At 55.6% G+C, this 20,964-nt stretch overlaps 8 protein-coding genes across 8 annotated transcripts; 4 read left to right on the forward strand and 4 right to left on the reverse strand.

The window, feature by feature from the left end:
* Positions 1-205: 205 nt before the first annotated feature.
* MAM_08253 (Cell wall galactomannoprotein) lies at positions 206-751 on the reverse strand (the record flags this gene model as incomplete). The annotated part of the gene is made up of 1 exon (XM_040827051.1): positions 206-751. One exon carries the CDS (start codon positions 749-751, stop codon positions 206-208), a length of 546 nt encoding a protein of 181 aa, XP_040674959.1.
* Positions 752-2,126: 1,375 nt separating this feature from the next.
* On the reverse strand, positions 2,127-3,823 carry MAM_08254 (Extracellular membrane protein, CFEM domain protein; the record flags this gene model as incomplete). Its single annotated transcript, XM_040827052.1, has 4 exons — positions 2,127-2,484; positions 2,633-3,314; positions 3,421-3,550; positions 3,638-3,823. The coding sequence occupies 4 exons, from the start codon at positions 3,821-3,823 to the stop codon at positions 2,127-2,129; spliced, it is 1,356 nt and encodes a 451-aa protein (XP_040674960.1).
* A 4,391-nt stretch (positions 3,824-8,214) lies between these two features.
* Positions 8,215-10,015, forward strand: MAM_08255 (Beta-lactamase/transpeptidase-like protein; the record flags this gene model as incomplete). The annotated part of the gene is made up of 3 exons (XM_040827053.1): positions 8,215-8,463; positions 8,532-9,520; positions 9,589-10,015. The coding sequence occupies 3 exons, from the start codon at positions 8,215-8,217 to the stop codon at positions 10,013-10,015; spliced, it is 1,665 nt and encodes a 554-aa protein (XP_040674961.1).
* Positions 10,016-10,825: 810 nt separating this feature from the next.
* On the forward strand, positions 10,826-11,521 carry MAM_08256 (preli/msf1; the record flags this gene model as incomplete). Its single annotated transcript, XM_040827054.1, has 1 exon — positions 10,826-11,521. The coding sequence occupies one exon, from the start codon at positions 10,826-10,828 to the stop codon at positions 11,519-11,521; it is 696 nt and encodes a 231-aa protein (XP_040674962.1).
* A 782-nt stretch (positions 11,522-12,303) lies between these two features.
* On the forward strand, positions 12,304-12,928 carry MAM_08257 (low molecular weight phosphotyrosine protein phosphatase; the record flags this gene model as incomplete). The annotated part of the gene is made up of 3 exons (XM_040827055.1): positions 12,304-12,442; positions 12,511-12,602; positions 12,674-12,928. 3 exons carry the CDS (start codon positions 12,304-12,306, stop codon positions 12,926-12,928), a joined length of 486 nt encoding a protein of 161 aa, XP_040674963.1.
* A 1,156-nt stretch (positions 12,929-14,084) lies between these two features.
* On the forward strand, positions 14,085-15,650 carry MAM_08258 (Protein kinase-like domain protein; the record flags this gene model as incomplete). Its single annotated transcript, XM_040827056.1, has 4 exons — positions 14,085-14,197; positions 14,299-14,431; positions 14,520-14,961; positions 15,022-15,650. The coding sequence occupies 4 exons, from the start codon at positions 14,085-14,087 to the stop codon at positions 15,648-15,650; spliced, it is 1,317 nt and encodes a 438-aa protein (XP_040674964.1).
* Positions 15,651-17,161: 1,511 nt separating this feature from the next.
* Positions 17,162-18,022, reverse strand: MAM_08259 (uncharacterized protein; the record flags this gene model as incomplete). Its single annotated transcript, XM_040827057.1, has 1 exon — positions 17,162-18,022. One exon carries the CDS (start codon positions 18,020-18,022, stop codon positions 17,162-17,164), a length of 861 nt encoding a protein of 286 aa, XP_040674965.1.
* A 2,071-nt stretch (positions 18,023-20,093) lies between these two features.
* MAM_08260 (malate dehydrogenase) lies at positions 20,094-20,920 on the reverse strand (the record flags this gene model as incomplete). The annotated part of the gene is made up of 2 exons (XM_040827058.1): positions 20,094-20,740; positions 20,809-20,920. The coding sequence occupies 2 exons, from the start codon at positions 20,918-20,920 to the stop codon at positions 20,094-20,096; spliced, it is 759 nt and encodes a 252-aa protein (XP_040674966.1).
* Between the last annotated feature and the right edge of the window lie 44 nt (positions 20,921-20,964).

The raw sequence follows: 20,964 nt of genomic DNA on the forward strand, positions 1-20,964 counted from the left end.
AACACAAATATCAAGGGGCACAAGATCCATCATGGGGGCAACACGGCACGGCATACCAAAGCGTCGTAGATTCATGTCATTCTAACCATCTACTCTGAAGCGACTACTTGCTCGTGTTGTGTGTCTCCGCCGCAACGCTCCCATCCCACACGGACTTTGCCCTCGGCCTCGCTCGGCCTCGCTGCCGCTGGTCGGACCGGCATGGCTACCAGGCGTTGTTGACGCAGTGGCCCACGGCGAAGAGGTCCCTGGCCCTGGCGAGCAGTCTCTTGATTTCGTCGGCGTAGGGGGCGGCCACGGCCTTGGCCAGCGCAGACGTCATCTTGCCGATGATGACGTCGACCAGCTTGCCGCCGTCGGCGCTGAGGACGCCCATCTTGGCGCGGGCGACGTCGCACGCCTTGGCCTTCTCGACGGCGCTGACGCGGGCCTTGACGTCGTCGAAGAGGACCTTGGCCGCCCTTTCCAGGTCCTGCACGGAGCCGAGCAGACGGGAGGCGGCGAGGACGTCAATGTCCGGAGCGCCCTTGACCTCCGACTGGCCTTGCCGGCAGGCGGCGGCGACGGCGTCGGCCGCCTGCACGACGGGCTGGATGTTGTTGCCGTCGAAGGCCTTGGTCACGGCGTCTAGGTTCCTCACGGAGACGGTCACCCCTTCGATGGCTTGTCTGACGGGGTCGTCTCTCTGGACGACCATGGCGTGGGCGGCCGTCATGGCGGCCAGGATGGCGACGGCGGCGGCCAGCTTCATGGTGCTTTGGGTTTTGCGAGGTGCGTCCGGCACGGGGTGTTCTGGTCAGCTGCGATTCCGGGGGCTCTCGAGGCGCCGGTGCTTGGTGTCTGGTGCGATTTTGGAACAGCGACAGCAGCCGGGTCGTGTGTCGTCTTTATATACTCGTCGGTTCGTTCAGGCGGCGGCGCCGCGGCGCCGGGGAAGGCCTCGTTCGACGCAAACACGCAACGGTGCTTGGCGAGCCGCCGCTGTCGTTTGCGTTGCATCTGACGACGAGTTCGTTTTGGGAAGCCTGTCGTACTTGGACTGGATCTCGTGTCGAGCGACACGGAGAAGGGGGAAGGCGTATATGCATCCAGGGGCGCAAGGGGACTCGAGAGCGTACGAGGCCATGAGGAAGCTGGCTACAGGGCCAGCGGCCAATTCCGAATGGAGGATTCTGGTCTTTTCGGATGGTCGACAATATCGGTCTGGCGCGGTGAGGCTTCACACTGTCGACATTGACTCGTTACCGTGCTGATGTTCTGGGGGGCAGTTTGTCGAGTCGAGTCGACGCCGCAGAGCGCCGTCTGTCGGGGTTTGTGTCAAGGTGCGAGGATTCGACTCGAGCGAGCTGGAGCTGGTTTGCGGCTGCCATTCTGCGCGGGCCGTATGACTCGGCGGTCGGGTCCAACGTGTCTCCTTGCGGTTGCGGTGACACGAATTGCCATGGTGGTGCGAGGATCACATTGTCCAGAGCTCGGGGAGCGGCGCGGAAACACGCGTCGTCCCTCTGCGGAGACGAGTCGTCTTTGCGGCGTGATCTGCGGCGCCCGCACTCTGAGTCTCCAGGAGGGAGTGCAGGGCAGGCATCTGTTTCCCAATCTGGACGACAATATCCGAATTCCTCCGGCGTCCTTTGCTCAATCGAGGTGCTGTGTCGCGGATTGTTTTGGTCGCCGTTTGTGCCATCTCATGATCTGCGAAGTAGTGCGGTGCTTCGAGGCAGGGCGCGTCCCTGGTTTAGGCTCGAGGTGCTCATGATAACTCGAAAAGCAGCAGGGATGCTACCGGTTCGATTTTCCAGCATCGAGATCGGGATTGACGATATCGAGGGAGTGTATCAGCCACCGGTCGTGCTCGGTGCTGGGGGGGATGTACAAGTAGGTTGTTGTATGATTGTAGCTTTGATTGGGCGGGAAACCAGACGCACTCACATGACACCACACATGACATTTTGGTTTCGCAACTTCACATGGGCATAGAATCCGGCGCCAAGCCAAAGCGCTCTCTGTCTAGTCCTACATATTCATCAGGCGTCAATCCCGTCGCAAAATGCGTCACGCTCATAAAATACACAGTTGATGCCGGCTTCCTTGCCGCCAACGCAACGCCATCATGGCATCGTTCCCCTTCATTTGGCATGGCAGAAACTGCCGTCCCATGGCTTGTCTGGCGCCGCCGGGCACGATTCCCACTGCTCTGCCGTCTCCTTTGACGACGACGAAGCATCTTCGAGGGCCATCTCCATGCTGGCAATTCGGATCTTCTGCCTTCGCACCAGCATGCTATTTCCTCTCGAAGCCCTGGACCTCGCCATGGTCGAGCTGATGGTGCCACCAAATACCTGCGGCCACATGCGGACCAGCATCAGTCGGACCGCTGGCAGGCAAGCACATATGAGGCCGATGTTGATTTCAATCGTCGACCACCACGCTGTCTGCCACAAATCCCACGTTCGGTTTTCCGAGTTGTAAAAGTGAACGAGCGACCTGAGGCGCAGGATTGATACAACCGTTACGCTTCAAACAAGAGAAAGAGAGGGAAAGAAAAGTCAGCGGTTGTCTGCTCCACTGCAGTGTTGGACTCTGCTTCCCAGCCCAAAGCTGAGGTCCGGCATTGGTCAGGGTCATGACTTACAGCGCTCCCGTCAAGAACATGACGGCCACTCCCAACTTCTTCTTCCAGTGTAGCTCCAGCTTTTTGACCTGAAACAGCGGGATGCCAATCATCCACAGGTCAATGGCGACGCTCGAGACTCCGTTCAGCCACCCAAGCAGGTTGATGTTGAGGCATTTCCCAGTGCCCTGCTGCGCATACTGCATCCAGTAGAACTGTATGGGCGCACACTGGAACACAGAAACCAGTATAAAAGACACGCCCGACAGAGCGTTGACGGCAAAGGTGATCCAGAGCAAGAGCCTCGTGATCTTGCCGGGGAATATCGAGAGGTAAAACAGCAGCAGACTCAGCTTGATGCTCGTCATGAGGAAAACATACAGAATCTGCTGTATGAAGAAGTAGCGGGCAAACTCGACAATGGCGGCGGGCTGCAGTGTCCAGACGTCCCTGCCCAGGCCGTAGTAGGAGAGGCCCTTGACGTTGAGGATGGTGCACGGCAGCCCGACGAGGGCCGATACCAGGAGGATGACCAGGTCGTCGGGCTTGAGGGTCCTCTGCCCGCTGAAGAAGAGCTTGAACCCGGTCCGCATGACCACAAGCGTGCCCGTCACGGCACACATGGCGATGCTTGTGGCGTTGTACTTGCCGGACCGGTCCCTACGTCTTCTGTGGCAGGCCGTCTCGGTCGCGTTTTTGGTGACTATCGCCAGAGGCGCGTCTCGTCAGTTCCATTTCGTCTCGGGCACGCGGAGAGCCTGGATGCCCGCCGGGGGGAGCTATGCCTGGCGTGCGGGACACTAACATACCCAACTGTTGGCCGTAACCGCAGGATGATTTGACACACGCCGCTGCGTCGTTGAAGATTGCGTCGTCTGAGCAGAGACATGACGTGTCACGACATTGGGCATTTGATAGAGACGTCGTCACGCAGGGGGTCTGTATGTGCGCGTCGTGTCAGTAAGCCATTTCCCACATGTTACGTGACACACCACGGCCACGAATTGATGACAAGGACACGCTTACAGCGCAAGAAGGTAGTCCATCCAAGTACGAGGCCAGCTCGGCGGCGTATGAGGTCGATCCGGATGATGCCGCCGCCGTGGACGATGCAGTGGACGAGAGCGTCGTCGTCGTCGCGCTGGATTGACCTCTGCAGACTTGAGCGACGTTCGCCACGACGCAAATCAAGGGCGGGATTCGTTGCTTCATATCGGCGGCCCGCAGGGTAGAACGATGTCGCGGGTATCGGAAGCGAGTCAGACGACTGGTCGGAGAGTTATGCTTCAGATGGACGAGTTCTCGATGCTCCCGTCTCTTTCTACCTTGCACAACCGTAACATGTCTCCCGCTTTCACGCGGTCACGTCCGGTCCTGCTTGTTTGCCAGCAGCCGCAAGTCGGCTCAATATTTCTCACAACCGGCAAGGAAACCAATATAACATAGCCAAAGTCCGGCGAGATGTCACTCTCCTGTCGAAAATTCTGTGCATCCCGTGGGACGTGGGATCTTGTCTGGGTTCACGATGCGTTCTTTATACGCTTGGCCAACCAAGCACCCCCTCCCCTTTTCGTCCTGCTTTTAGAATGGGAGCACATGCTGGCATCTACTAGCTCTCCCGGCTACGTGGCACATGGCACACGCTTTGAGTCCCAGAGTATCGTGTCCTCGTCGCCGCGGTCTCTTGCCAGCTAGACGAAGATGATCTTTGATGCCCTTTGGATGCGACACCCCGCAAATTGGCCCAAGGGCCAAGACCAATACGGTAACGTTTGATGGGGGGCAGCATATATGGCGGCCGATCCTTCACGCAGCCACAAACCTTACCCATTCCCTCCTATGCAGCTAGCTCATAGGGGCAGGCAGGGGAGGGAAGCCGTCAAGTCAAGTGGCGTCTTTTTTTGTTGACGCCGGCCGAGGCCCACGTTGGGGCGAGCGTCGCAGTTTTGCCGGCCAACATCAAGTTGCTCGTGTCTCGGTTCCATATGACGGGGTGCTGCTGCCGCTTTCAAAACTCAACAACTGCCATGAAAGCCAAGGGCAAGGATTCTGTCCTCCCCGTCCTGTCGGCCCACAGACAGGCTCAGAGTAACTATAAATGCTCAAGTGCTGGCTTCGTAGTTGTCTCAGACAGGTCATTGCGATGGACTTGGTTGGTATCAGCGTGCTAACCACTCCCAACCAAGCCACTGACTCGATCCAAGACATGGCGACGCCCGGACGATGGATACAATGTGTAGCAGGGCCTAATAACGGCTCGTGACTCTTTGTGATTTCATTCTTCGTCCCCCCTTATTCGCAGCAGCGACCTTGGTCATTGCCAACTGAGACCCATGTATTGACTGACGACGACTTTGCCAGCCACAGGATCTGCGGCGGCTTTCCAGCCGTCAAACGTCTCTTTTCTCACAAGCTACAGCAACCAAACAGACGGCAGTCGAAGGAGCCGATGGCCATCCCAGGAGCCGACTGTGTTTTGTCTCTCTGCCTTTGTCGCGCCAACAGAAAGACCACTACCACCCTGTCGGTGATCGAGTGCACCCGACTTGCCTGGCTCGCTTGGCAACTACGTAGTTGGCTGACGGCAAAAAGTAGGCGCAACGCACACGCATGACGATCGCGCTACTTAGTCTGTCGCCTTGGCGAATAGGGCAACGCGGGCAGCGCGGCAGAGTCCACGTGAAAAAAAGCGGCCGTGGCTGATCGGCAGACGAACAAGAGCGCCCGGATAGACACGGAGGACTCGGGGAGGGGTGCGGTGTGTATTTCTGGGCGTCCCGGCATCTGTGCTCGGGGATGCTAGAACCAAGAAGCGGGCTTGTCTGTTATTCTTTTGCTTTGTGTCAGGAACACGATCGGTGGCCAACGTTTTGGCGCTCGCGCTCGAGAACGCGTGAGAGGTCGTTTAGTTTGATTTGGCGCAAGCGCAAGGCTAACTTGACGCGACCCTCGTCCCCCCCGCAAAAGCTTATTTGGCGTTGTCGCGTCTCGGTTGTCGTTTTCGCCTGTTGGCTGCGCGGGTATAGTATCATTGTGCATGTATACGTGCGGGTGGCAATTGTGTTGTCCGTGACAACGCCATGCTCGCGTCGCTCCATCTATGCCGATTCGGATCTTACGCCGCCATCTCGCGGCCCAGCATGACGATGACTCTTGGATGCGAGCTGGCGGTCTCAGGACAACAGGGCACCAAACCTCTTGTACAGAGGCTTGTTCATTTCGTTCAGTACACGAGACATCTGGGGTAATTGTGGCCCGTAGAACATAAAGACCCCATGGCCACGTATCCAAAAGACCTTCCTCCCCACCCCCCAGATTCCGCTGCCGTGTCCAGAGTATCGCGTGGATAGGTGTTTGCATCAGAGCCTCCGCGAGTCGGTGAACTAGCAGAACTGATGAATGCCCTCGCTCTCCAAGACCAGTGGTGGCGAGACAGTGCGACAACTCGGGACGCGGCATGGATCCTGTGCTTCATTATGTTGGAGGGCGTGTCTCGCCGTGTGTCAGCAGGCATGTAACGTCCTGCCCCACAAGATCGCCAGCCCCCCACTTTCGACAGAGTTTTACACTACAGATACTACTTTTTTAAAAATTAATAATAAAAGAAAATAAATACTAAAAAATATTATTAAATAATAAATATTATTTATATTACTTATATTTATATATTTTAAATTAAATTTATATAAATTAAAGTTATATTTTATAAATTTATATATTTATTATAGTCTGAGCTATGCTCGACCTTAATAGATGCGCAGCAATAGATGCACTGCACTGCAATGCGCGATAGAGGGACAAGCCCGTGCAGGACCTATATAGTGCCAGATTGAGCAAGCTGTGGACAGCTTGTTTAATACGTACCCTTTTGACTCAACAGTTAAGGGGTCCGGCAAACTACTGGGATGACTGCGGCTGGCACCCGCTATTGCCCATAGAGCTAGTCTATTACAATATTTAAAATATAAGTTTTTTTTTATTAGTAAATTTTAATTATAAAATTTTTTAATTTAAAGCTTTTTAATAATATAATTAACTTTATATATATTAATTACTTTAAATAACTATAAAGCTATATAATTAGTATATTTATTTTTTATATTAAACTTAAAAAACTTTTTAATTAATAAAAAAAACTTTATTTACTATTATTTTTACTTTATAAGCTAGCTTTAGCTTTATATTAACTAAAGTAAGCTTTATATAAATATATTAAGTTATTTAAATATAAATATATAAAAAGAATATTTTTAGAAATTTTTTTAATAGCTTAAAATAAATATTTATATTTTTTATTTATATTTTTTTAAAAGCTTTTAATAAAACTTATAATATAGCCTTCTCCCCCCCCCCAAGCCTAACGCCCACGTCGAAAGTAGGGGGCTGACGATGTTGTGGGGCGGCACGTTATATATAGCCATCAGTCGGACGCTGCCTCTCCGATTGTGTGAATACGGCTGCTAATAATCACCACGCCACCATTCGCCGGTGCGACGCATATCCAGCATCATGACTGGCACAATCCTATCGTTTCTGATCCAACTTCTGGTCATCTCACTCGTCCTGGTTGTGCTATGCTTCTTGTCGCTCTTCTGGCCCCTAAAGCACGCCGTTGGAGGACACGGCATTCCATTACTTGCCACCCAACTTCGGTAGTTACAGCTAAGTCTTTAAGAAATACGCCCAGGAGCTCGTGTTCGCCTACGCCGCCGTCAAGATGTGGTTCGGGGCCACTGGAGCGTGCTGGTCCATAGCCCCAAGTACGTCGCAGCACTGTACATCGTTGTCCATGGGCTTTTCCAGAAATACTGCATCCAGAACTGCGGACAGTCTATGAGGACAGCTCTCGAGGTAGGTCGTGGGTTGTTGCGGCCCAGCGCTACGGCACCAAGGAATTAACCCTCAGGGATGAGCTGGTTGACATTGCGAGTCGCGACAAAGGTCCCGCCCAAAGGCACCGGCGAGCCCCATGGTCTGATTGACTCGACCGCCTGCTCGCGGCGAAAACGTCGGGTGTTTTCACGGAGAAGCAGCTTCGGGACAACTCGACAGTGGACACTTGGAGCTGCTCAACGATGGGTCGCTGCCTTCGAGGGCGTGCAAAAAAGCTGTATCGGCTCCGGCGCGGTCGGGCCGAGTTTATTTCTTTCCACGGCGGCAGGCGGGCCTGTCTTGGCGAGAAGTACTCAGTATGCATTGATGCAGATCGAGGCTACTCTTTTTGTCCTGCTCAGAGATTTTCATTGGAGGTTGGATCCTGCACGGCCGGAGCGAAAGTTCCCAGTAGGTGTGAACCCCTTCTCTTCTCTCTTCATTCGCATTGCAGTTTCCAAGGACGAATCAGGACTGCGCGGTGTCACTGAGGGGATCCACACCTAGACGCCCACCATAAAGCTCAATGGACCGAGAAACACAATGCACAGCGATGTCCGGTATGCCCCAGATTTAGCCTCTTCAAAAGGCAGCGCCATTGGATACAGCACCAGACGCTTCACGATGTGTACACTACCCAGGTCCGTTAGTAGCTATGGCTTCCTCGTGTGGCTGAGTCGACTTGCAACCCCGAGCAACGCCTGCTCATCGCAGTCCGACATCCAATTGCCATGGCAATGCTTGAGCCGATTCGGCATCGTCGGAACCGTGTATATTGCTTCATGTTTAGCCTGACACTGGTCCAGCTGGGCGCCGTTGGAGCTGTCATTGCTCAACAGAAGCCGTTGTCTGGCGGGCCTTCGCCAGGCCGAGACCCGTTCGATGACAAGTTTGCGGGACTTGTCGACGACACGTTAAACGAATGGCGTGTTCCCGGATTGTCCATTGCCGTCATTGACAACGACCAAGTGTTTGCAGAGGTAATGCGGCTTCCAAGTTACAACTTGAATGAAATTTATCGGAACCCTCTTTGCTGATGCACAATCAGGGCTACGGGATTGCGACTTTCCCGAATACCCCCGCCACGCCTGAGACGATATGGTATGGTGCTTCCACTACAAAGGCTTTCGTCGCTGCCGCCATTGCGGCAGTGATCGACTCCGGCAACTACCCGCAGTTATCTCTTGGGTGGTCGACTCCCGTCTCATCCATCATCAGGGATGATTTTGTCTTGCAGAATGAGTGGGCAACAGCGCGTGTTAGCCTCGAAGACGCCGTGAGCCATCGAACCAGACTCGGCGGTCAGGACTTTTCGAGCTTGAGGGTGGACAACGGTATCCAAGTCACACCAAGGGATGTCGTCCGTCGTTTACGCCATCTGCCTCTCTTTGCGGAGCCGCGTACGACGTATGAGTACTGCAATGCCATGTATGTGACATTGGGCTATGTCCTGGAGACATTGATGGGCCGCTCTCTTGCCGAGGTTCTCGGAAACTTGATCTGGGAGCCGCTGGGGATGGCATCTACCTATTTCGATCTTGGGGATGCCATCAGCGCACCGGAGCACCTGGCATCGGGATATAGGTGGGATCCAAATCGTGACAACTACACAGAGGTGCCGCACATGGTGGTCACGGAACATGGCGGTGCTGGGGCCATCTTTTCCAACGTGCTTGATTATGCCAAATGGGTCAAGTGCCTGCTACACGAGTCAGCTCCGTTGTCAAAGGCCGTCCACAAGGACATCAAGACGCCCAGGTTCATCTCAAGCCCGCTGCCGAATGACGGGTTTGACTCTGTCCTGTATGGACTGGGATGGGAGCGCACCTCAATCTACGGACATGTGGTATACCAACACAGTGGTGGAATGCATGCGTATGGGGCCTATGTTTACTGGCTGCCGGAAATCAAGTATGGCATTGTGTCGTTTGCCAATACAGCCGTCACGTCAAATGTCGCCGAAATGGTTCTCTCGACGAGATTGATCGCGGATAGGCTGGGCATTCCGGAAGAGAAGCGTTTCGACTATGCGGACAGGTAAGTCGATGCAAGGGTCAGGATTAGTATAAAAAGAAACTGACTGGTAGTTCGTTGATCGCCCGTAGCGCGAGACGCCAATTAGACGGAGCGGCTGAATGGTTAGAGCATGCTCTCGACAACCTCTACCCGAATAGACCAAAGACACGCCTAGCCTCAACTCTGAACACAAGCCAACTCGCCGGCACATATTACAACCCTGGGTTTCGGCGAATTAGGCTTCGAGACGAGACAAACCCTCGGAATCCAGGAGAGAATGTGCTGAGATCGGGTAGAGAGGAGGCTTCATGGCGTCAAAATCTTACATTTCACCATGTATCGGGCGATAACTGGATTATCTATGCCGATATGTATTCCATCTTCCGAAATACTGCCTTAAGGAGCCAGTTCAAGATTGGGGTAGATGGAAAGGCTGCGGCTCTGGAAATTGAGTTTCGCAATCGCGGAGCGGCAGTTGCTGAGGCGGTGGTCCTGTTTGACAAAATGGAGGATTGATGGAAAGTTATTGACATCATACATCGTCCGATCGGGTAAAACGTCGTAACGTTATTCTAATCTGCAATGTTAACAACAGCCAACTGTCTGAGAGAATGACGAAAGTAGCAGAGCCCAACAATGAGGTTGGGCATGAGTGGACGGTGATCGATGTGTGGCGACATGGGGGACGTCTGCACAGCGTCCCAAAGGCTTCACTTGGGCAGTTACTGTAGCGCTGCCGGGCCAGCAGCAAACTAGGTCGTCTGGGATTACACGGTCCAACAGTCATGAATTAACACCGTATTTGCAGAAGAACGGCAAAAAATCACGTGTTGATCGTTACACAACTAGTGTTCTGCCGCAGCTCTCCCCAGCTTTCCCCCGCTTTTGAGAGCCAATCAGGGACCACCCGATGCCCAATCTGCGTGCAGGGGGAAAAGTTCGCCTCATGCCATTGGCATCTCCATCGTTCGATCTGCTCTTGGTGGAAAACGCCTCCGTGCCGTCTCACCCTCTTTGATTTCATCCCTCCCCCATCAACCCTCGCCATCCACTGGCGCCTTCGCGCACTTTTACCCGTCATCATCACAGCCAGTCCGTTTGGTTGCAATTCTTTTTCTCGCGCGCATCTCAATTTCATCCGGCTTACGGCGGTGCTGATCCCATGCACCGACGCTTGCTGAAGCCCATGATCAGCTCCGAAGTCTCCGAGTGAGCTCGAGGGCCGCACACATCAATCAACGACCGTCGATATCCATCAAGATAGCGTCATTACCAATGTGCCTTGTCTTTCCTCGTCCTCGCCCATAACCTGTTACGTCGGCCACAATGGTTCTCACGCACACAACCGCGCACACCTACTCCCATCCGTTTCCGACCGTCACCCTCGCCTATTTCCTCCGCTACTCTTCTCCCAAGCTCAATCCCTTTGCTGCCCATGTTCTGAGCACCGACACCATCTCCAGCTATGTCGATCCCGAGACCCAACGGCTCCACACAACCAGAATTCATCTGAAGAAGAGCCGTATGCCCGGAGCAGTTTACAAGCTGCTGCCGGCTAGTGTCACGGGCGGCGGCAGTGGTGACAAGGCTTCGTATATTCTTGAGACGAGCGTTGTCGATATCAAACAGGGGTGGATGCAGACCGAGAGCCGCAACCTTAATTTTACCGGCGTTCTCTCCGTTATTGAGCAGCAAAACTTCAAACTCCCGACCGAGAGGGTATCAAGCGAAACTGATGTGACAACATCTGTAATTTTCCGGTCGAGACTGGGCGAGAGACTCCGTGGAAAGTTTGGCCAAGCTCAACAGGAAGGCGGACTGCTCTCTGGCTTCATCGGCGGCTGGGGTGCCAAAGGCGTCCAGCGTAGCATCGAGAGCCTTGCTTCCACCAAGACTCTTGACCAGCTTGGCAAGAGCCGCGACGGCATGCGACTTGTCCTCGAACGAATTCGCAACAATGGCGTCATGGGAGTCTTGGAAAGCCTCCGACGAGAACGCCAACGACAAGCATTGGGCGGTTGATCGACCTCTAATTGCAATACTGTACATGAAATACTGGACCGTGGCAAGTGACCCAGCCACGACAAGCCATGAAGCCTTACAGCCTTATTTTGACGACGGATACTGTATCCTTATTGTATAAAATCTCATCTCCCTTTAGCCAGGCGCTTGTGTCTTTTTCTTTGGGTTCGGGGGTGGGGGACGGGACTAGTGAGTGGTTGAAAATGCAAGGAAGCTCTGTAGTGGGTGCTAGAGTACCGAGGTGCCGTATGTAGTTAAGTAACAAACTGCAAGGAGCTTAAACAAGAAGAAAAGCTCAAAATCATCATCTTTCACAACAGCAGTCTGCCTATGTTGATGTGTGCGAACTGTGTCCCGGTCTTCCATTTGCGAATTTTGTTCTAATAAAAAAACCAGAAAAATATAAATAAATCAAAACTGATAAAAGCAAGGAATAGAGATACCAGAAGAAACAAAAGTGAGAGGATCAAGCTACACATTGCAGGCCCCATCCATCCCGCCCTTGGACAGGCCCTGGTGGGCTTGGGCATCGTTCGTGGTCACTGGAGGGCACGAAACTTGCCCGCACAGCTGAACTTTGAGTTGATGGTCAGGCACACGTGGGGCCGTGCCGGGCTTGATCTCCAACGTAAGCCATTTTCACTACACCCTTTGATACCCTCCAAGATTGACTTTTTTTTTTATTAAATTTCCCCTTGGAGAGACATCACGCAAACTTGTAATTCCCTTCTGCTCCTCCTTTCCTGCGTGAACAGCCTCAAAGCAGTGGCGGTCAGCCAGAAATGCCCGAGCCTGTGTCGGTGCTGTTCGTCTGCCTGGGCAACATCTGCCGGTCACCCATGGCAGAGGGCATCTTCCAAAGCCTAGCAAAGCAGCCGCAGTACAAAGGCAAGATTGGGCGCATCGACTCCTGCGGCACGGGTAGGTGCCCGCTTGGCGAGGCGGCGCCGGCGACAGCGTGCGGATTTAGGGCTAACAAATCGTCCAAGCTGCGTACCACGCGGGCGAAGACCCGGATTCGCGAACCATGTCGACGCTCGAGGCCAACGGCATCACCGACTACGAGCACGCCGCTCGCCGGGTAAGTTGTGTTGTCGTCGCCTTATCCGGCTGCGGGGGCTGCGGCTGACGTCGGCGTGTTGTTGGCTGCAGTTCAAAACGACGGATTTCGAAGTCTTTGACTACATCTTTGCCATGGACCGATCCAACTTGTCTGATCTTCTGCGCCTGCACAGGGGCAACTCGGACACAAAGGCCAAGGTGATGCTCTTTGGGGAGTTTAGCGGCACGCACGAGGCAGAGGTCGTCAGCGACCCTTACTACGGCGGGCCGGACGGGTTCGAAAAGGCCTTTGAGCAATGTAGCAGGTTCTCCAGGAACTTTATCGAGAGAGTCATTGGTGGTTAGGAAGACGCCGTCGTCGGACGCCGAGTTGTGCTGTGATAGCCTGGGGGTTTATGTTCTGGGCGGACCGGCGGCCTGAGGGGAAGACTGGGCAGAGGAGATTGTGCTTGATCGAGCGAGTGAGCGAAGAATGTCATTGTATGGCGCTCAAGTATACCTGCCGCACGGAGAAGAGTCAAGATCCAAGACAATGGTAGACGGGGCACGACGCGTCAAATCCACAGAACGGATACTACATGTGTACGGAGCATGATCGGGGCACTTATTGTCGGCGTCGTGCTAGAAAATTACGGCCTCCTGGGACTTGACCCCTTCCAAGTGGAATTCGTGGCATTGCATGGCCAGTATGGCCGGTACCACTGGTGAATTTGGTGAATCGCTGGTTCCAATATCGGCCGTGGCTTTGGCTTCCGAGTGCCAAAGTTCCCGCGGGCGACATGAGCATTCGACGTGTGCAGCGGGGAGGCGCGCTGAAAACCTCGGAATACAGGGCCACGGTGCGATGCGAGCGTGACACAAAGCTCATCCTTTGCGGTGGCGGACCATTGAGTCCATGGAACGAATAGCCATGCAGGTCCGAGATGATGGAAGTGACGGGAGGAGATGAGGCCAGGGTGCAGGATTTGAAGAACCAAAGGACATGCATTACAATCCATACATCAAGCACACGTAGACGGGAAAAAAAATATTTAATTTTTGTTTTGCTATCTTCTTTTTTTCCTTTCGTTTTTTTTTTTTTTTTTCGAGTATTCAACATGTCGACTTATCTGGCCCCTGCCCGCCCCTGGTCGAGTGCTGGTGGTTTCCACTGGACTTGCTCAACGCCTGGACGGACCAGTTGAGCCTCCATCTGCCATACAAAGCCTGTCCCCGCCCAAGCTTGCCATCACCTTCCCCTCTTTCATTCTTCTTTTATGACCGTCCCTGCAGGCCGCCTTTGCAGCTGTTCTCGTCCATCAATCGTATTGATCTGCCTTGAACTCTGCGCGGTTCAAGAGACGGTGTGGTCGACTCTCCCGCAGAGCAAGATTCGAGACCAGGGCTCGTCAAGGGCTCTCCGAGGTTCCCCCCCATCCTCTTCCCCTCCCCCCCGCTTCGAGCCATCGAGCCATCGACAACGGCGACACGACGCGCGGCTGTGCGCGTCCACGAAGCCATCATGACCGATCTTCAGGGACGCAAGGTCTTCAAGGTGTTCAACCAAGACTTCATTGTCGACGAGAGATATACCGTGACGAAGGAGCTGGGGCAGGGGGCCTATGGTATTGTCTGGTAAGCTTGGGCATTTGATTTCCAGCCCCCCCCCGTCTTGACTGTCGACGGCCCGAGCAACGACGGCGAGCGACTTGGACATTCATTTCCCTTCTCCGCAGTGCCGCCGTGAACAATCAGACCAGCGAGGGCGTTGCCATCAAAAAAGTCACCAATGTGTTCAGCAAGAAGATTCTTGCCAAACGGGCATTGCGAGAGATTAAGCTGCTGCAACACTTCCGCGGACACCGCAATGTAAGGCACCTCGCACCGTGGCACCAAGCATGCCGTCCAGGTGCGTCCACATCGCGTTGCCAGGTACCTGAGCTGACATGAGCAACAGATTACCTGCCTTTATGATATGGACATTCCTCGCCCCGAAACCTTCAACGAGACGTATCTGTACGAAGGTCGGTGCACGCCCCCCCGGCCAACAAGCCAAAACTGTCTCGCTGCTGACTCTTGCAAAGAATTGATGGAGTGCGACCTGGCTGCCATTATCAGATCTGGCCAGCCATTAACGGACGCCCATTTTCAATCCTTTATCTACCAAATTCTTTGTGGCCTCAAATACATCCACTCAGCCAATGTGCTCCACCGTGACTTGAAGCCGGGCAACCTGCTGGTCAACGCCGACTGCGAGCTCAAGATTTGTGACTTTGGCCTCGCTCGCGGCTTCTCGGTCGACCCAGAGGAGAATGCCGGATACATGACGGAATACGTTGCTACCAGATGGTACCGAGCCCCAGAGATCATGTTGAGCTTCCAGAGCTATACCAAGGCCAGTATGTTGTTCTTCTTTGCTCCTCCCAGTCCGACTCATCCGTGTCTGCTAACCTCTGCAGTTGATGTCTGGTCTGTTGGCTGTATTCTCGCCGAGCTCCTCGGCGGCCGACCTTTCTTCAAGGGCCGAGACTACGTCGATCAGCTGAACCAGATTCTTCACATTCTGGGAACCCCCAACGAGGAGACGCTGGCGCGTATCGGCTCTCCCCGCGCGCAGGAATACGTCCGAAACCTTCCTTTTATGCCCAAAAAGCCATTCCCCAGTCTCTTCCCACAGGCCAACCCTGACGCTCTCCATCTCCTCGACAAGATGCTCACCTTCGACCCATCTTCCCGCGTCAGCGTCGAGCAGGCTCTTGAACACCCATATCTTCACATCTGGCACGACGCCTCAGACGAACCCGACTGCCCTACCACATTCAACTTTGATTTTGAAGTCATTGACGACGTTGGCGAGATGCGCCGCGTGATTTTGGACGAAGTCGTGCGATTCCGACAAATGGTCCGAACTGTACCCGGCTCAAACTCGATGGCCGGCCAGGGTCAACAATCAACACCAGCACAGGTCCCTATGCCCCAGGCTGGCGGCCAGTGGACAGCCGAAGACCCGAGACCACAGGAGTATGTTGCTCATGGAAACGGACTCGAACAGGATCTCCAAGCGGGGCTGGATGCGTCCAGGAGGTGAATTGCATACTAGCGTCTGATGAGGGCACGGGAAGGACGGAGAAGCGAATCAGTAGTTTTTCTTATATTACCGAGACAAGACGAAGCCCATGGAAGGGTTGCCGCTTAGCCTGCATCGATTTCCGCCTGCGGGCAGCGCTTTTCTCACTGTGTAATGATACTAAAGATGACCAAGACGGCCAACCAGTCTGTGATGACGCAAATGTGACGCTGGGTGCTCTTGGTCACTCGACACGGATAAATCTGAGAGAAGCCATGCACAGAGACGGGTCCGTAAGGCTACCTTTGTTGTCCTTGTCACCCTCTTTTTATTTCTAAACAGGGAGAACCACCTTGGAGTCGACAGCGCTCTAGAGTCGACAGTGGCCCTCAGTACAGATTTTGTTCTGATGACGACTGTCCCGAACAGGTCGTATTGCTTGGCAACAAGGCTGCAAGATGATTGCGTTGTCTGACGAGCAAAGCCGGGTACGCTTCTTGCAGGAAAAACAATCTTTGGGACTCTTTTGATTGGGCTTGCCGTGTCCACGTGCCAACGTGCGTCAGTGAGCGAGTACCGCGGGCGGGCACCCGGCCCTGTTGGCGGTGCGTCGCCGGCATTCGTTGATGAGATTGTCTTCTTGGTGGGGACGGGCTATGGAGCTCCCGGTGACGGGTGAGGTGAAATGGCGTCATTCGGGCTCGGGCTTCGGGGAAAGACTGAATCTCTCCCTGAACTATCTGCATGTTTCCCGGGTCGAACCCGTCAAGTCCATCTTTGGCGCCTGCACGCTGGAGCATGTGTCAAACAGTACAGGCGAAGGAGTGTGCACCACGTGTGGCTGGTGATGCTTTGTTCGCCTGATGATGCTGCGTATTCTGGCCTTGGCTGTTGTTTTATCTTGTTGTTTTATCATTGTACCATCCTTTTTCCCCACCACAACCACAGATGTCGTGTCGCCAGGACGAACCTAGTGATTCCCTGCGAGGGTCGGGGCTTGTCGAGACGGATGGAGCCTGTGTTGATTGCTGAGGAAACGGCGTGCTGAACCGTGGTCTGGACCAACTGACCAGGAATATGTGGCATCCGTGGTAGAATCGGCGCCGTCGGGCACCAAGGCTTGTCTTGTCTGGGTTGCTGATGCGGGGAAGCTGGGGCTTCTTTGTCCGTCGGGTACGGAGGAGGACGGGAGCCTGGTTTCGAGAGGTGGGGTGCATGTTGATTATCCGCGTGGTTCTACGAGTTAACATGTTTCCGGCAAGGTACATACATGATGGCAAGTTCCATTGCGGGACAGGAAGTGGAAAGAAACATAAGTAAATAATAAAGAATAAGAAATCGGAAATCAGGACGTGAAGTCAAGCAGCTTTCGAACCCAGTAACCGAGCCCCCGGTCGCACCTGTTAAGGGGAAAAGTGGAGTGAGTCATATGACCTAGGGAAATGAGGGGCATAATTAACTTACAGGGTGGACTTAACCATAGAAACCTAGAGAGAACAAGCATCAATACACATAATGCCCATCAATTAGCATTACACACCCTTTAAAGAATTAACGGGGCGCCCCGTGCGGCTGCAGCCTCTGCTCAATGTAGACAAGCGCAGAGGAGACGCGGTCCCAGGTTTCGCCAGACCGGCAGGCGAGTAGCACGTCTCGGTTCCGCGAAGCATCACGGCCTTGCGGCACAGCGCCCAGTCATACGGGATGGCTGCGGCCTTGACCCGGGGCTCGGCCGCCCAGGACGGCGCGGCAACGACCGGCCCGGACTCGTTGCCGTCCGGGATGGGAACGGTCTGCGGCTTCACGTCGCACATGTTCTCCACGTGGCCGCCCGTGTTGACCTTTTCCCGCACCTGCCTGCGGTGGTCGATGAGCTTGTTCCGCAGCTCGTTGAGCCTCAGGATGCCGTCTTGAAGCGCCTGGCGGTGCTGCGAGAGCGTTTCCCGCACGTCCCGCTCGGCCGGCGGCTGGACGGCCGCCAGTTCACACGCTTCCAGGAGCTGGCTGAGGGCGGAGCCCGACGCGAATATCTCCCACGGCGGCCGGGAGTCGCCGCGGAAGAAGACGCCCGATTTGCCGCAGTCGGGGGACTTGATTCGGGACGCTTCCCTTGCGGATATGACGGGGTGGCTTTCTGCGACGGGCGGCTTTGCCGGCTTCGAGGCCGACTGCTTTGGCCGGTGCTTGGGCCTGGAACGACGCCCGATCCCGAGGAGTCCTCTGCGTGGGAGGGAGCCGCGCGGCACGGGGTCGACGAGGGGAGTCGCGCGGCCGAGGGCAGAGCCGTCCTGGAACTGGACGACTTGGAGCCCAGGCGCATGCGGGCTCGAGAGGCGAGCCGCCGCCGTGGCACGAAGCGCCAACAGGACCACAAGCCCGTCACGCAGTTTCATGGCTTTGGGTCAGCGATGCTCGGAGCGCCGGCGCCGTGTCGCTGAAGCGGTGTGAGGGTCGGTTGCCCGGGCGGGAGACGGGAGACGGGAGACGGGAGAGAGGAGAGAGGAGAGAGGGGAGATGAGAGCGAGGTGCAAGGGGGCCTAAAAGCCCGCAGGCGTTGAATGCGGAACGTGAGAGAAAGTCCTCCGACGCCGGCTACTCTCGTCCTCCTACACTCGCTTGCCTCGACGTTGAACGGACCGGACGGGAGGAACACGCCGCACGCTGCGCACCCACGTCGAGGGCCCGCTGTGCTACGGATCTCGGTCCGCATTGTGCCGCAACGTGGAATGTCTATATCGGCTCATTCTCATTTTCAGTTGCACTGCTCGTCGGTAGCCAGCCCTTCTGGTTTGAGCGGGGGGAAGCGTGAAACTGGCTTAGACGTCAAGCGAAAGATGACCCCGTCCCTATGCCGACACGGCTCCGCTGGACGCAGCAGCGTTGCCGTCCATACGGCCCGCCGTCTCCCCGCACTCGGGGATGTAGACGATGCGGGGAGCCGGGCCATCCTTGATCCATACATAGCACGGTGGCACAACCCCAGCCTCACGCGGAGAGGGCATAATCTGCTGCTCTGGCGTCGCGGCGTTGTTGCCACCGTCGACACACGATCCACGACAGGTGTTTTCGCTCTGGCAGCTCTCTGCCCACCATGCGGCGTCAAGAACAACCAGGCCCAGGTCCCCTTGAACCCGGCGTCACTTACACAGACGTGCCGCCAGGTATCCCGTCAGGCAGAGCGCATCGTGTCTGCCGTCACGGAAAAGGCACTTCCCCGCCGGATACGGAGTAGACGGCGCCGACCGCGCGTTGGACACTTGACCCAGCTATCAGCCAGACCGTTCCGTGTCCCCTGCTCACCCCAGCCAGCCAGTCACCGAGCCACTCGTCCGTGGAAGCGAGGCTTCACCACCCCCAAACCATCGTGGCCCACCAAACCGGCCGAGGTGCACGCCCGAACCGGCACGTCGGCAAGCCCAGAAGCCTTCCTTCGGAAGCGACATCCCGCACAGCGTCGCAGAGCCCTATTGGAACCGGGTCGTCTCTGCTGCTGCTACGCTCCTCCACTCGTCCTCGTCGAGCGGCCTCGTTGAGCCACGGCCTCGAACGGCGACATCATCGCGCCGCGTCGCTCGTCTCGGACACGACGGCCTGGCTGGCGTGGGACGCAGAGCCCGTTCCGAAATCGAAATCCAGTTTCCAGCCGCCATCCCCCCCCCCCCGGACAACAGGCAGGTATAGAGATTTGGGGGGCAAGGAGGAGTCCAGACGCGGAGAAGGTCACCCAGAACCCGGAGCGGCCACGATGTCGCCGCCCCCATTCCCAGTCCCCATTCCCAGCACGTCTCCAAAGTACGCTCAAGTCGTGGCCTCGTTTCGCCTGTTGATGACCGCCGCCGTTTGACCTGATGGCTCTTGGTCGCCGCAAAGGCGCTGCTTAGGCTAGGGCCATGAAGAAGGTCGGTCCTAAACGGAAGGAGTGTTTGGCCGAGCAACGCGTAACGTCAGGTCATGTAGATTCTTCCATGCCTGCCGACTGCGACACGTTGACCGTTGACCCTGCCGGCCGGGACGGTGGCACGATGCAAGCTGAATCGCGGACCAGGCGGAGAGGCAAGACTTTTCACGCCCCAAACCCCCCGGATGCTCGGGCACCAGCGCAGATGGATGGACTGGCAAGCACAGAGGAGGCGCCCCCCCTGGGCCCTGGCTGTGCAGCAGTCCGTCGCATTCCGTTGACATATGGCCAATGTCATTTATAAACGAGTGTCTGGACAATTTGACTTCCGGGAGTCACAGCAACCAAGACTACGGCCGTCGGGCGAGAAGGTCCCTTGCAATGCTTTTTTTTTATTGAGTTTGCACATCCATCTTGACCGCCCTCTAGTTGGTGTGCAGGTGCTTCCGAGTCTATGTACGGCGCGTCGTTGAACTGCAACAGCCCGAACAACAACGTTGAGACAAAAAGAGAAAGCAATGACAATGCGTCAAGTAGGTGTTGCGAGGGCCCCCGTTGATCAACGTCTATGCAAAGAACCAGTACTGGGCAGCGTACTTGGTGCTGTCCTCACCAGCGGCATTTTGACAGCCGTGGCTGTTTCCTCCGGCCGTCAAGACGCGGTAGACGAGCTTGACATCGCCGACAGTGCCCTCTATGGCGCCGAGCTGGAGCCATGCCACCGCGCCGGTGCCGTCTGGTCCCCTGTCCGCAGTGGCGGGAGCATCCACGCTCGCAAGCTTCTCAGCAAGCAAGTTGACCTCGCCACCGCTCAGTGAGAACACGGGCACGCCGGCGCTGTTGAAAAAGTGGTGCCCCAGGAAGGGCAGTGCGTCATCCGGGCACTCGAGGGAGAGAGGGCCGTCGTTGGGGAAGGGGTCGGTTCGAGATGCCCCGGGCGAATCAGGCTTGACACGTCCCCCTAAGGAGGTGTCAAAGTTCAAAGGAACATTTTGTGATCTCAGAGCGCGAGACGTGAGGCTGTCCCAATCTTCTTGAGACAGGGAGGCATTGCCTTGCCCGGGGAACAGGTTGGTGATGTCGTAGAGCATCGCGAGAGCGCCAGTAGCCACCGCGCTGGCGCCAACGCTGGCGCACGTGTAGTTCTGAACGCCGATGCCCAGGGCGATGTGGAGGAGCCTGGAGCCTCGGGGAGGCTGAGGGAGGTTTTTGCCTGCCAATTAATTGACTGTTAGTAACCGGCGGACTTGGTGGGTGGACAAGAGCATCGTTCTGACTTACCCTCACCAGTTTGGGGCAGATCTGCAGACTTGGAGCTACCGACGCGACTGCAGCTACCGGGCAGTGCTGCTGCCAACGCAGCTGACAGCAGAAGCAGATATGCCTTGTACATGCTGGCTGAGAGGACGGGCTTGCAAGAGGCAGGGAAATCGCGCG

This window comes from Metarhizium album, assembly GCF_000804445.1.
Source record: "Metarhizium album ARSEF 1941 chromosome Unknown scaffold_48, whole genome shotgun sequence".
Lineage (NCBI taxonomy): Eukaryota > Fungi > Ascomycota > Sordariomycetes > Hypocreales > Clavicipitaceae > Metarhizium > Metarhizium album.